The sequence below is a fragment of the Erpetoichthys calabaricus genome, chromosome 4, assembly GCF_900747795.2.
Source record: "Erpetoichthys calabaricus chromosome 4, fErpCal1.3, whole genome shotgun sequence".
Classification (NCBI taxonomy): domain Eukaryota; kingdom Metazoa; phylum Chordata; class Cladistia; order Polypteriformes; family Polypteridae; genus Erpetoichthys; species Erpetoichthys calabaricus.
Window position 1 is genome coordinate 136,535,618 of NC_041397.2, and position 14,091 is coordinate 136,549,708.

The following is a 14,091-nucleotide window of genomic DNA, read 5'->3' on the forward strand; positions in this document are numbered from 1 at the left end:
CTTACTTACAAAAGTTAGGCAGGTTTCATTTCGAAATTCTACGCGTAATGGTCATAACTGGAACTTGTTTGACTGACTCACTCATCACTAATTCTCCAACTTCCCGTGTAGGTAGAAGGCTGAAATTTGGCAGGCTCATTCCTTACAGCTTACTTACAAAAGTTAGGCAGGTTTCATTTCGAAATTCTATGCATAACGGTCATAACTGGAACCTGTTTTTTGTCCATATACTCTAATGGAGGAGGCGGAGTCACGTATTGCGTCATCATGTATTACGCCTCCTACGTAATCACGTGAACTGAAAACGAGGAAGAGATTTACAGCACAAGTCAAACGCGGGAACGAAGGTAAATGACGTTAATTGTTGACTGTCTTTTAATACTGTGTAATTGTTGAGTGTCTTTTAATACTGTGTAAGCATACATATTAACATGTGCAATTAAACGTGTGCATTTACGGGGTGATTTCTCAGGCTTAAAAGCTCGCCTTTATTAAAAAGGTAAATGCAAACTCTTTTCATTCTGAAGGGCACAAACCACGTTAGATTTTAGCCGTTAAACGCGCAAAAATGTCAGTACACCAGATAAATAAGCGCAACATATTATCAGTTGTATTGTATGCTTACAATACATATAGAAATGTGTTAATCGTTAACTAATATTATGGGATGGTGTTTTTCGACTCATGCCTTGATTTAAACGATTGCATGTCTTGGTGGGTTTGCGTAGATTATTGTCAATATCTTTACACCTCTTTTTAAAACTTAATTTAAAAAGGTTTTCTTTTCTTCTTAATTAAAATTTAAAAGCAATACTTCACCACTGCAAAGCCCCTCTAGCGCTGACATCCGAGGTTCGATTACCGTAAGCGAGTGCAGTGAGTCTGTACGCCTGATGAGCCAAGAATAAGGGGGAAAGACGTGTCGTGTACTCTTTGCATTATTTGACAGTAAACTATTTTCATCCATTCTATGATCTGCTTCTCACAACTGAAGGCACCATGGCTGATGTTACCTGACTTGCTGGCCAACCATAAGCGTTTCCTGGTAGGTAACCACCCACTCACTTCACTCCCTTACGGGAATCAAACCTCGGACGTCAGCGCTAGAGGTGAAGCCCCTAAAATTGCGCCAAGGCGTGTGGTTCGTTTATTTGACAGCATGTAGATCGGGGTAATTACATTCACGGCATTCGTAGTCTGATTCACAATCTGATTGTATGGGTGGTTACGTACCAGGTAACGCTTATGGTTAGCCAGCAAGTCAGCTCGAAGTGATCACTCGAGTGAAGGCAGCTTCACAAAAAAACAAATCCTTAACAAACTGTTATTGGTATACTAGCAAAATACCCATGCTTCGCAGCGGAGAAATAGTGTGTTAAAGAGGTTATGAAAAAGTAAAGGAAAGATTTTTAAAATAACGTAACATGATTGTCAATGTAATTGTGTTGTCATTGTTATGAGTGTTGCTGTCATATATATATATATACTGGCAAAATACCCGCGCTTCGCAGCGGAGAAGTAGTGTGTTAAAGAGGTTATGAAAAAGTAAAGGAAACATTTTTAAAATAACGTAACATGATTGTCAATGTAATTGTGTTGTCATTGTTATGAGTGTTGCTGTCATATATATATATACTAGCAAAATACCCGCGCTTCGCAGCGGAGAAGTAGTGTGTTAAAGAGGTTATGAAAAAGTAAAGGAAACATTTTAAAAATAACGTAACATGATTGTCAATGTAATTGTGTTGTCATTGTTATGAGTGTTGCTGTCATATATATATATATATATATATATATCCATCCATCCATCCATTTTCCAACCCGCTGAATCCGAACACAGGGTCACGGGGGTCTGCTGGAGCCAATCCCAGCCAACACAGGGCACAAGGCAGGGAACCAATCCCGGGCAGGGTGCCAACCCACCGCAGATATATATATATATATATATATATATATATATATATATATATATATATATATATATATATGTGTGTGTGTGTGTGTATGTGTATATGTATATATATATATGTATATATATATACACACACATACACATATATTATATATATATATATATATATATATATATATATATATATATATATATATATATATATATATATATATATATATATATACACATATATATGTATACACACATATATATATATATATATATATATATAAATATATATATATATACATACATATACACACATACATGCAGTTTCAATAACATAGAAATCAATATAAACAACATTAACATCATTATCATATGAGAATATGAAGTAATATATAAGAAGCACATTTCATATAAATATAAATTATTAAACAGTAAAATCTTCTTCTGTAATTTGCTACCGTGGCTATTCGTTTGTCTGTCCAGGATTTTAAATCACCTGTAGCTCGCAAACCGTTTCACCTATTGACTTGAAATCTGGTACACATATAGAACGTCACGTCTACTATCCGCTTTATGGGTGATGATTGTATTACTCTTTTTATCCATCCATCCATCCATTTTCCAACCCGCTGAATCCGAACACAGGGTCACGGTGGTCTGCTGGAGCCAATCCCAGCCAACACAGGGCACAAGGCAGGAAACAATCCTGGGTTTTTATCTTTATTTTATTTTATTGTAGAATCAACTCCTATCTGCGCACACCAGGGCGGCCGTGGGCGGATGCGTATGGTGTATTCACTCCATGTTATCGTGCATTGCGCTGTCACTGGTATTTTGATAAAAGAATTTGAACAACATATAAGAAGCGTATAAATTATTAAACAGTAAAACATTAACATTTAAGAAGTAAAGTTACATTAAGTAGTACTGCAGTGCCTTCGGGTATACCTCATTTTTTGTTTGCCCATTACATGCTTAAATGTATACATTTTTTGGTGCACCTACCCGAGAACACGCGACATATAACCGAGCGTGGGAGAAGCATGGATTTTAAACACGCGTTGAGTTCATCTGCTGGTCTCCCTCGTGGAATAACTGGTAATGTTTGACTAAAATCTACAGCGAGTAAAACGACATTACCTCCTATTTTTTTTTTTACGATCTCTGAGATCTTGCTTTTTTCGGTTCAAGGCTTCATAAGCTCTTTTATGTTCTATGGTGTACTTATCCCAACCCATCATCTTTGAATGTTGCAAGACTTTCGCCTTGTATGTAGATCGGGGTAATTACATTCATTGCATTCCTAGTCTGAATCACAATCTGATTGTATGGGTGGTTACCTGGCACTGTAGGGTTGCCACCCGTCCTTTAAAATACGGAATTGTCCCGTATTTGAGAATGAAATTGCGCGTCCCGTTTTGAATCAATACTGGACGGGATTTGTCCTGTATTTTTTTTATCATTTTTTTTAAAGCAGTGTCTCATGCAAATCATCCCACACGCATTTTATGAAGATGCCTCCTTTCCTACTTTTGATTGGGTAATACTTGATGTCATCGTTAGTTTGATTGGTCTTTTTAACTGTCCAGTGAGGAGGGCGGGTCTTTTAAGTAGAGTCTGCAAACTGTTGGCACTGGGATGTGGCACCCGCTGCAGTATGCGTCCCTTATTTTTTTGTATTAAAAGTGGTAACCCTACCTGGCAGGTAACACTTATGTTTGGTCATGAAGTCGTCTAAAATCCGCCACGTGCCCTCTTTTAATTGTGAGAAGCAGATATATATAGCCAAATTCTCGCGCTTCGTTGCGGCGAAGTACTGCTTTTAATTTTTTAAGAAGAAAATAAAACCTTTTTAAACGGATCGAAAATATACCAATAACAATTTGTTAAGGATCTGTTTTTTTGTGAACCTCGCTTTTCACAGCTGTCCCGCTACGGTGTGTGTTTCGTTTATTTGACAGTATGTAGATCGTGGTAATTAAATTCATAGCATTCGTTTCCTGAATCACAATCTGACTGTATGGATGGTTACCTGCCAGGTTACGCTTGTGGTTGGTCAGGAAGTCACCTTACATCCGCCACGTGCCCTCTTTCTGTTCCCAGAAGCTGATCATAGAATGGTTTTAATAGTTTACTTTAAAATAATGCAAAGAGTATGCGACACGTGTTTCTCCTTAATTCTGGGCTCATCAGGCATACACACTCACTGCATCCCCTCTCAAGAATCGAATATCGTCAGCGCCAGAGTTGAAGCCCCTAACGTTGCGGTCAGCAAGTGGGCTAACATCCGCCATGTGCCATCTTTCAGTTGCGAGAAGCAGATCATAGAATGGTTGAAACTGTTGCCCCTAACGTTGCGCTATGGCGTGTGGTTCGTTTATACCTTGTGTCTTCTCATTAAACTTTTATCTCGCGAATATGTTATTGCAATCCGCAGCGGGAGCGTTTCTATAAACTTAATTTAAACTTACGTTTTACACCGTGCTTTGTTTCCCTTATGAACATGCTTGTATGCTTCACTCGCTCCCTTCTCAATTGTTTAATGAATTTTTTGTTCTTCGCTGTTTGCGGCTCCTCCTTCATTTGTCCCTACTTCATTCAGTCTTTTCACGTTATTGCAATCCGCAGCGGGAGCGTTTCTATAAACTTAATTTAAACTTACGTTTTACACCGTGGTTTGTTTCCCTTATGAACATGCTTGTATACTTCACTCGCTCCCTTCTCAATTGTTTAATGAATTTTTTGTTCTTCGCTGTTTGCGGCTCCTCCTTCATTTGTCCCTACTGCGTTCACAGTCTTTTCACGTGATTACGTGGGAGGCGTGATGACGTGACACTCAACTCCTCCTCCCACGGCCATCGAGCTGCCGTCCATTACAGTATATTGTGAAAAAAGAGGTTCCAGTTATGACCGTTACGCTTTGAATTTCGAAATGAAACCTGCCTAACTTTTGTAAGTAAGCTGTAAGGAATGAGCCTGCCAAATTTCAGCCTTCCACCTACACGGGAAGTTGGAGAATTAGTGATGAGTGAGTCAGTCAGTCAGTGAGTGAGTGAATCAGTCAGTGAGGGCTTTGCCTTTTATTATTATAGATTTGTTATGCTACTTTTGCAGAAAATTGTAGCTGAAGGATTGTACCATGTATACAGTGAGATTCAATGTTTTTGTCAGATTTTAAGTCATTAGATGTACTAATAGCTCAAATTTTGCTTGTGGTGAAACACAGTTGGTTTTGTGCATTTTTTGTAAAGGGGATCACTTGATTTAATTGGAAATCCAATTGTTCAAAAATGGTTTTGCTCATTACTACTCACCATCTGAGAAAACTAACCCTTCAAGGAATTTGTTTTGTCAGGTTTTCTTTCATCGTTTATCTGTTCAGGACTTCAATTTCTGTCTTGTTCCCTTTGCATTTGGTTGCTGTAGTGATTTAGTGGGTACCAACCTGGCCATTCAGGTACAAGCACAACAATTTTATTTTTAACTGATCAGGACAAGTCTGTGTCCACGATCACATAGATGTTGTTCATTAGGTTAGCTGGCAACTCAACTCGATATGAGTGACATTCCGTGTTTGGGAGAGGTGAAGCTTGCAGCCTGTTGGTGAATTGGTTTGCTCCACCACTCAGTAAGAAAGCACTCAGCACACACACAGTTTAAACCTATTTAAAAGTTTGCAGTCAAACAGTCACATTCATGGCATGTACCGTGTTATTTATTAGCTAAATCTCCATAGCTACGTTCAATAAATGAAAGTCCTATGAAACACACTTACCCCCTTGAATATGAGGCCTGGATCAAATACATTTTCCATTCTTGATCAGCCCTTTTCAGTTTTGTTCTGTGGAGGTTACATAATGTTTGAACAAAAAGATAAACTGCAAATGTGTCTTTAAAAAGAAAGAAAGCAACTAAGACACTCTCCTACCGAATAAGAAAAACATTTTATCATTTGTACAGCCTTTAAAGATAAATGAGATTCACTCAATCTTTAGTCGTAAATCTGCAAAAATAATGAAAAATGTAAAAATAACAGAATAGCCTAGAGCTGCTCCTGCAAAATTCATCAAATCTACCTGGCCAAAAGGAACTCCCTCATTCACTGCATTTAAAAAAAATGCTGCGTTAGGGCAGAAGTTCATGTCAGCTCATGCAGAGGAAGTTTTGGAAGTGGAGGTTCATTTTTCCACTTGCTTCGTGGAAGTGCGAGTCTTGGTTTCCTGAATAGTGGTTTCCAAGGATATAGTAAGCACAAACACAATTGGTTTATGCATTTACAGCTGGTTGAAAATGGTGCTTTTATATAGAAATTCACAAAATAGTCAGAAGAAACCAGTATGCAGCTTGTCCTTGCTTCAGTGGATTTAAACACAAAAATGAAAGAAAAAATCATATTTAGTGTTAAACATTAACGTTTCCTTATGCAGATTGTTTGTGAAAGTGCTTCACAAAGTCTTCGTATGAGGGATGTCCAGACTGTAGTATACAAAGTGATGGCTTTGATCCTGATGACAAATAAGCTTGGCCTTTTTAAAAAGAAGGCAAATAGTGGCAGAACGTGTAAAGAAGTCAGAAACAAGTAGAGAAATGAAAGTGAAGAATACCCTGAGAGTGAACTACATTGAGATTTAAGGTTCTGCTCCATGCTAGGTCTGCTTGAAATTGGAGCAGAAGGGAAGAGCACAAGGCCAAGAGTGTTAAGAGGTGAAGGAAGCAGCCAAGTAACCCCACTAATAGGGTTATTCCCCGACATTGTTCTATGTCACTGTAATATTGTCCAAGTAGTACTTCAGAGGGTGTAACACAGTCTGTTCCAACTCTGCGTTAAGACAGACAGAAGGTTTTATGTAATCCACAGAAATTGGGACACCTGTGCAAATTGTTTTCTTCAACTTGCAAAGTGTCTTTTACTTTAATTGCAGCGCTGAACATCTTTAGGTTGTAACCTATTAGTTGTTCCCTGAAGAAGCCCATTTGTAACATTGTGAGATTTACTTTTTTCAGTTTTTGGTAACCTAAACTTTAAATGTAAACCTCTGGCAACTGCCTAAGTTTTCATTCATTCACTCATTGTATTCCAGCTGATTAAATCTGAAGAAAAATTGGAAAAAACTATAAAACCTTTGACTGGTAGTATATATCCAGTATATATATATATATATATATATATATATATATATATATATATATATATATATATATATATATATATATATATATATATATATATATATATATATATATATATATATATATATATATATATATATATATATATATATATATATATAGGCACTTTCGATGCAAATGTATTTTGCACACTCCTAATTCCAAACAGAGAAACCTGTCCTGACCTCATTAAAAAGATTCAGCATATTGGGACTCGCAAGATTACAAATATTGTTTTTACAGAAGTTCTGAAATAAAAGTGAAACTAATGAAATAGCAACAATTCAAAGAAAAAAAAATCTTAAAAGTGTGTATCCGGAAAACCAAATACGGGGGTAGTTTAACATAAAATTAAAAAAAACTGAAATAGCTCATGAAATTGACACAAGTATTCAGAACCTTTATTATTTGGCTCAGGTGCTTCCCATTTGATTAGTCATGATTGAGATGTTTCTACACCTTGTTTGGAGTCCACTTGTGGTCACTTCTTTTGGTGAGAGCAGAGGTGATGTGTTTAGAATAAAGGTTCCCCATTTAAATTCTCTTGCCTTGATATTTAAAATCAGAAGGTTAAGGTGAATTGTTTTCTGACCTTTTTTTGCATGTCTAGCCTTTTATGTATCCATATACAGTATGTAATTTTTTCCTGTTGTTTTTAAAAACCATACTTAGATATGTTACCATATAGTAATCAAGGCTTTTCTGTAATGGAATTATTGTTTAGTTTTGAAACTGTCCCAACTTAAGTAGGCACTTCGATGCAAATGTATTTTGCACACTCCTAATATTTTTTATCCGTCGATCCATCACGCTCTTTCAAAGGAGATGTAATTTCCTTTGACCACATCTCCAAAGAGAACAAAATTAATTTACAGTATATTATGATCCCATGCAGAATGTTGCCCATTTGTAAGCTTTATGTGAAATGAGTAAATCCAGAATGTGTGCCTATAGATCATAAGAATTAGTGATGAGTGAAACAGGTAAGCGTCAATTTGTGTACAGCTTTGCAGAACTTGAACTAAAATTAACTTCAAAGGAAATTTTGCAATTGTGAAAGGCGAAACTCACCAAAGATTCCTTGGGGATTTTATTGCAAATTGATAAGCAACTCCCTAAAGCTTCATTCATGCTTTCGTGTTTACCATGTTATTTTCTGCAGCTGCGAAAAGCACGTCACCCCCACCATCCTGGTAAAATTAATTCATAATTAATTTATGCCTCTCATACAGAAGTGCACGGCATTTTTTTAAAAATGTAACATGCTGCATATTTTCTTCACAAAGACACAACAAAAACAGCATCATGGAAATAACTGAGTTTTCTTCATAGTAAATCTCAGTACATGAAAAGTCGCAGGTGCCAACCAAACTCAAATGAGAGACGCTTGTGGAATTAATGCATGAAAAACTTCTAGGCAGGAACTAAATGGCTTTTTTCTTGAGTGAATGGCACACATTTTACTGCAAATTTTTTTGTGAAACAAAACACAAAGTTTTCGTTTGGATTTTACTTGAATTTAGAAGAAGGGGCTTCCAGCCCCAGGCGTGGTTACATCGCTGGGCACAAAGACTCGTCTCGCGACACGTGAAAGTGTCTCTGAGACAATCACGCCTCGTCTCCTTCCAAGATTTTTTTTTATAATAGAGAGATGTGTTATACCTGTTGTGGTCTATTGCAGGAATGACAAATCTATAAACTGGAAACATTTTTGGTGCCAACTGGATTGACCCATTTATTGTTCGAAAACAACACAAGGAAAATCAAACACTCTTTGATATGCATGTCCCGCTTTGCAGGGAATCAAAATCAAAACAAGATATTCAGGCTGGTTAGACTGTAGTCAGGTCACTGGGATAACAGAGCTCCGTCCTGCAGGTCACTCTTACCAGATATGACGCCTCGTTCTGGGAGGCCTGGATTTTTCTGGAGATTAAACCAGAAGGGGCAGAGTCAGTTGCCCCTGCTGGGTGGTTTCTCGACCCAGTGGAGAAAGGAGATGACACTGTTAGCAATAGTGTCCTCCTCTCATCCCAGCAGGTTATTATAAACCTTGACAGAGCCTGTAAGGAGGTCCTCCGACACACATACATGACACTGAATATGGACCGATGAAGGTTCAAAGGGAATGGGTCACAGCCAACTTGTCGGCATCAGCACCAATGGTTCACATGCTTTTTAAACTGACTGCTTTTATTGTCATTGGAGAGTCTTGAAAAGTCTATTGACATAAAAATACATGATTATTTATCTATTCATATTATCTTCTATATTAAGAACTTTTCTTGTTTGTTTAAAGAAAGATTTTACAGAAGAAAATATTTTTATTAGAGACACACATTTCTTGCTTTTTATATATTAAATTAAATTTTAAAATAATCTTTATAAACATCCTTTCCATAGTGTGCTCCATAGACACTCAGTTCTCCTCATATGTCCACTGACAGGTTAAGTGGCTGCTCATTGTCACATAGTAAAATTATTATTTAAAGCTCAGCACATCTGCCATTCAGCTTCTTTGACTCAAATATAAAGGTTAGAAAGCCTCCTGAAAGTCCACACTTGCCAGAATTGTTCTTCCTGAAGGAAATGTCTGATTTAGAATTTCAAGGCCTTTTACGAGTGGCTTGCCATATGCTATACTTAGTATTACTGAATTTGACAGGACCAGACCCAAAAATGAATGAAACACATCAAAACGAGTCCAAGTACAAAAGTAATGTAACTGACATAATGTATTACAGACAGAGATGAGTGTTCGGAGAATAATGGGGGCTGCCAGCACAACTGCTCAAATACTCTGGGAAGCTACCAATGCTACTGTCAGCCTGGCTTTCAGCTGGAACTAGACCAAAGATCATGCACAGGTAAGTGATAAATACAAATGCACATTTCCTGAGGATTACATTGCGCTGCCATTTCTTGTTGAAAATATCCCTTTTTGTTTTTGTAGTCTTATTGGTTTTGATTTATCTTTTAAGCCAGTAGGTCTTAATATCTGTTATTGTCATGAGTGGTTTCCTCCATCCATCCGTTTTCTAATCCAGATGTTTCAAAACAGCAACTTCATACTGCTCATTGGGGACTTTAGTAACAGGTCCTCAGTAACAGTCTCTCCTATATGATCTCAATTTGTCCTGGGGATTCTTCTTACTATTCAATGTTTAGTACTGTCTGTAGGACATATAAAGCAACTCAGATGGCTTTTAATTTTGATGTTAACCCTGGACACCTGGTGAGAAAGCTCATTTTCTCTGCTTTAACCCACAACTGTAACTATTTTTTAACTCTTCTACTGCTGAGGAAAAACAAGAATTTATTTCAAATGCTTTTCTCCATCCTTACTAACCTGGACTGTGCAATCTTTGCCTTGTTTTTGCACTATTTATTTTGATTCACTTGAATGTATTTTGTAGTTTTACACTCATCCATTTCAGACATTTTTTCTTGTGAAATGCAGTCTTCTATATTACAGTATTGATTTCCCATAAGGTTTTCTAATTTTCAAAGGCACTGATGAAACAGATCCATCAGAATTCTGGATATTAAACAGCATTTAGGGTTTATTTCTAGTTTCAGTACGTTCCTGCCTTACACCCAATGCTACAAAGATAGGCTCTGTTCCCTTTAAATGTGAATTAGATTCATTCTGGTAGTTCAGATAATTTTATGCAGGTGTCCCTCTTTCTCTTATTATCTAATTCCTTAGGAATAGTCTTTAAAAATATAACCATTGTGACCACTAAGGGGGCATTAAAGAACCTGAAACCCCAGACACAACCTCATAGATACACGTTCCTGTTTTAAATAAAATGTTTTATTACAATTAACTACCTTAACAAAGGTTTATTTATAGTAATGTCTATCATTTGTAGTGATAAGCAAACCCTCAGAGCTTCCTTCACGGTTACAACAACAACAAAAACATTTATTTATATAGCACATTTTCATACAAAAAGTAGCTCAAAGTGCTTTACATAATGAAGAAAAGAAAAATAAAAGACAAAATAAGAAATTAAAATAAGACAACATTAGTTAACATAGAAAAGGAGTAAGGTCCGATGGCCAGGGTGGACAGAAAAAACACAAAAAAAAAAACTCCAGAAAGCTGGAGAAAAAAAAAAAAAATCTCCAGGGGTTCCAGGCCACAAGACCGCCCAGTCCCCTTTGGGCATTCTACCTAACATAAATGAAATAGTCCTCTTTGTAGTTAGGGTTCTCACGGAGTCACTTGATGCTGATTGTCATACAGACTTCTGGCTTTTAATCCATCCATCATTGTTGGAACATCATGGTGCTTTGGGTAGATGGTGGTGGCGCAAGTCACCACCATAAGGACACCGGAAAAGGAAACAGAAGAGAGAGTAGGGGTTAGTACAGATTTTAGAGCCACCATGGATAGTTATTATAATGAATTGGATATACAGAGTATCAGGATTTAAATTACAGTGAAGTTATGAGAAGGCCATGTTAAAGTAATGTGTTTTCAGCAGTTTTTTAAAGTGCTCCACTGTATTAGCCTGGCGAATTCCTACTGGCAGGCTATTCCAGATTTTAGGTGCATAACAGCAGAAGGCCGCCTCACCACTTCTTTTAAGTTTTGCTTTGGAATTCTAAGGAGACACTCAGTTGAGGATCTGAGGTTGCGATTTGGAATATAAGATGTCAGACATTCTGATATATAAGATGGGGCGAGATTATTTAAGGCTTTATAAACCATAAGCAGAATTTTAAAGTCAATCCTGAATGACACAGGTAACCAGTGTAGTGACATCAAAACTGGAGAGATGTGTTCGGATTTTCTTTTCCTGGTAAGGATTCTAGCAGCTGCGTTCTGTTAGTGTGGCAAAATTACAGAAATGTTTGCGAATTTTGTCAAACTCCACAAAATGCATTGAAGTCAAAAGAGAGGGAGGAACTAAACTAGTTTTGAGGAAGTTATAATGGTGCAATGTTTTTAAGTGTCCCTGAAGGCTATGGAAAAGTCTGCCAATTATGGTGAACCAATTGTATTTGACTAATATGTGATCTGAGCTGTGAGGCAACTACTGCACCACCATGCCTCAAACAACAAAAGGCACAGATGGAAAGGAATACCACAAACAAAATACAACAAGCAACTACAAACTAGCGATAAAGAAATAAAAAATAGATCATTGCCCTCACAGATGTCATGATTAGGGCTATAAGTTGGGGTCGTATAGCCTATTCCTGTTATGGAAACCATTTTTGTGTACAGTTGTTTCCAGGGGTGGGTTTCTGGGGCTGTGACCTCGAATTAATCAGCAGGCAGGATAAAAGGTTGCCCTTTCCATTAAGTTTTATCCAATCTGTGGATAAAACCTTGTAAACCTTTTTGGATTCTCTTTGTGATTATTTTTGTGCCTTGCCTAGTTTTCAGCTTCTTGCCTGATCAATGACTGTGATTTTTGACTCTCGTCTGGATTTTGGTCACTTTGTTTTATTTTTGTTTTTGCTTGTTTTGCATTTTGCATGCATCTCTCGGTTTAACACAAGAAATTAGTTGTCTGTTTTCCTGATGAGTGAAGACAATAGCTTTCCACTCTTGGTGCACACATTGGCCATAGCACAAAGCAACAGTGTTTATTATCTCATAGTGTGTCCAAGTGTTTTCTGATGAGGAAATGGAGAGGGAGATGCTTCTTTAAGGCTTGTAGCTGGGCACATGCGTTTGCATGCATAATTAGCCATGTGGTGCTGCCAGCCAGCTCATAGGGATCAGTGTTATATATCCATTGGCAGTATTCATTCTGGTCAACTAATGTACCCCTCTAATGAAAATGCAGCAAGTTTAATTCAGTCAGTCAGTCATTCTCCAACCTGCTATATCCTAACACAGGGGTCTGCTGGAGCCAATCCCAGCCAGAACAGGGCACAAGGCAGGAACAAACCCCGGGCAGGGCTGTAGCCCACCACAACAAGTTTAATTTATTTTTTTACTTTTCAAACACATGCAAGGGGTTGAATAAACTGTGGGTTTCCTTTCATGAAATGAGTATGGTTAGAGACTGGGAAAAATATCATGCAGTCAAGCTGTCTAGCGCTATACAGATTTTTTTTGGCTCAAAAACCCAGTGACAGCCACATCGACAACAATCTTACAGTAAGCATGTGTGAAAGTTGATGTCACACTGGCCTTGCAAGGCATCATGGGATGCTTGAAAAAAAAAAAGTTCCCCTAGGCCAGCAGTTCTCAAACTGTGGGGCGCGCCCCCGAAGTAACAAAAAAGGGGGCGAAGATGTGGAAAAAAAGAAAACAAGAATCGAAAATATGAAAAATACATCTATTGAAACCAAAACAAATTAACAAACTACAATCTGACACTAGAAAAATAAATATAGTTAGATAAATGTCGATAAAAGTTAAGTAGGTATAATAAAATATGCATCTATGATATATCATTAATTAAAAAAAAACAAATTGGTATTAGTGGACTCTTTTCAAAAAAAACACTAGGGGGGTGTGATTAAAACTGTTATGAAAACGTGAGTCGCAAATACTTAAGGGTTGAGAAACGCTGCCCTAGGCCATCCACACTGGAAAATTTTTGACGAACACAATTTGCTGCAAAAAATGCTTTGGTGAATTTCACCAATCAACACTAATCATTAGTAAAATAATGAGTACAAAACTGGCATTAAGAGCAAGTATCTATAGAGAGTACTAAAGTTTTGGTGTGGTACTACAGTGTGGTAATGGAGCCAAAAGTACCATAATGAGAATATTTGGAACATAGGCATTCACGAATGGGTCACCGCCCAAAAAATCTACCATTCCATGATAGTGGTTGAGCTATCAGAATGGCATTGTTGATGAATGAGGCCAACATGACCTACTGCCAGTCAGCGGAGTGCAACGGCGATGCCCCAAAATGATGTTTACTCAATTATATTGACCTCTTTTGTATAAGTTGCTTTGGATAAAAGCATTTGCTAAAGAGATATATGCAAAATTTAAACATAATGATGCCTACAGAGGCATATCAGAGCATACAATT

General features: G+C 37.3%; 1 protein-coding gene across 1 annotated transcript in view; it reads left to right on the forward strand.

Annotated features, from left to right (window-relative positions):
• si:dkey-163f14.6 (uncharacterized) overlaps positions 1 to 9,968 on the forward strand; it is a 39,113-nt gene extending 29,145 nt beyond the window's left edge. The window contains exon 5 of the mRNA XM_051927120.1: positions 9,817 to 9,968. Within this exon, the coding sequence (XP_051783080.1) occupies positions 9,817 to 9,947 (131 nt within the window). The 3' untranslated portion in view covers positions 9,948 to 9,968. The remainder of the gene's footprint in view (positions 1 to 9,816) is intronic.
• Positions 9,969 to 14,091: the final 4,123 nt, after the last annotated feature.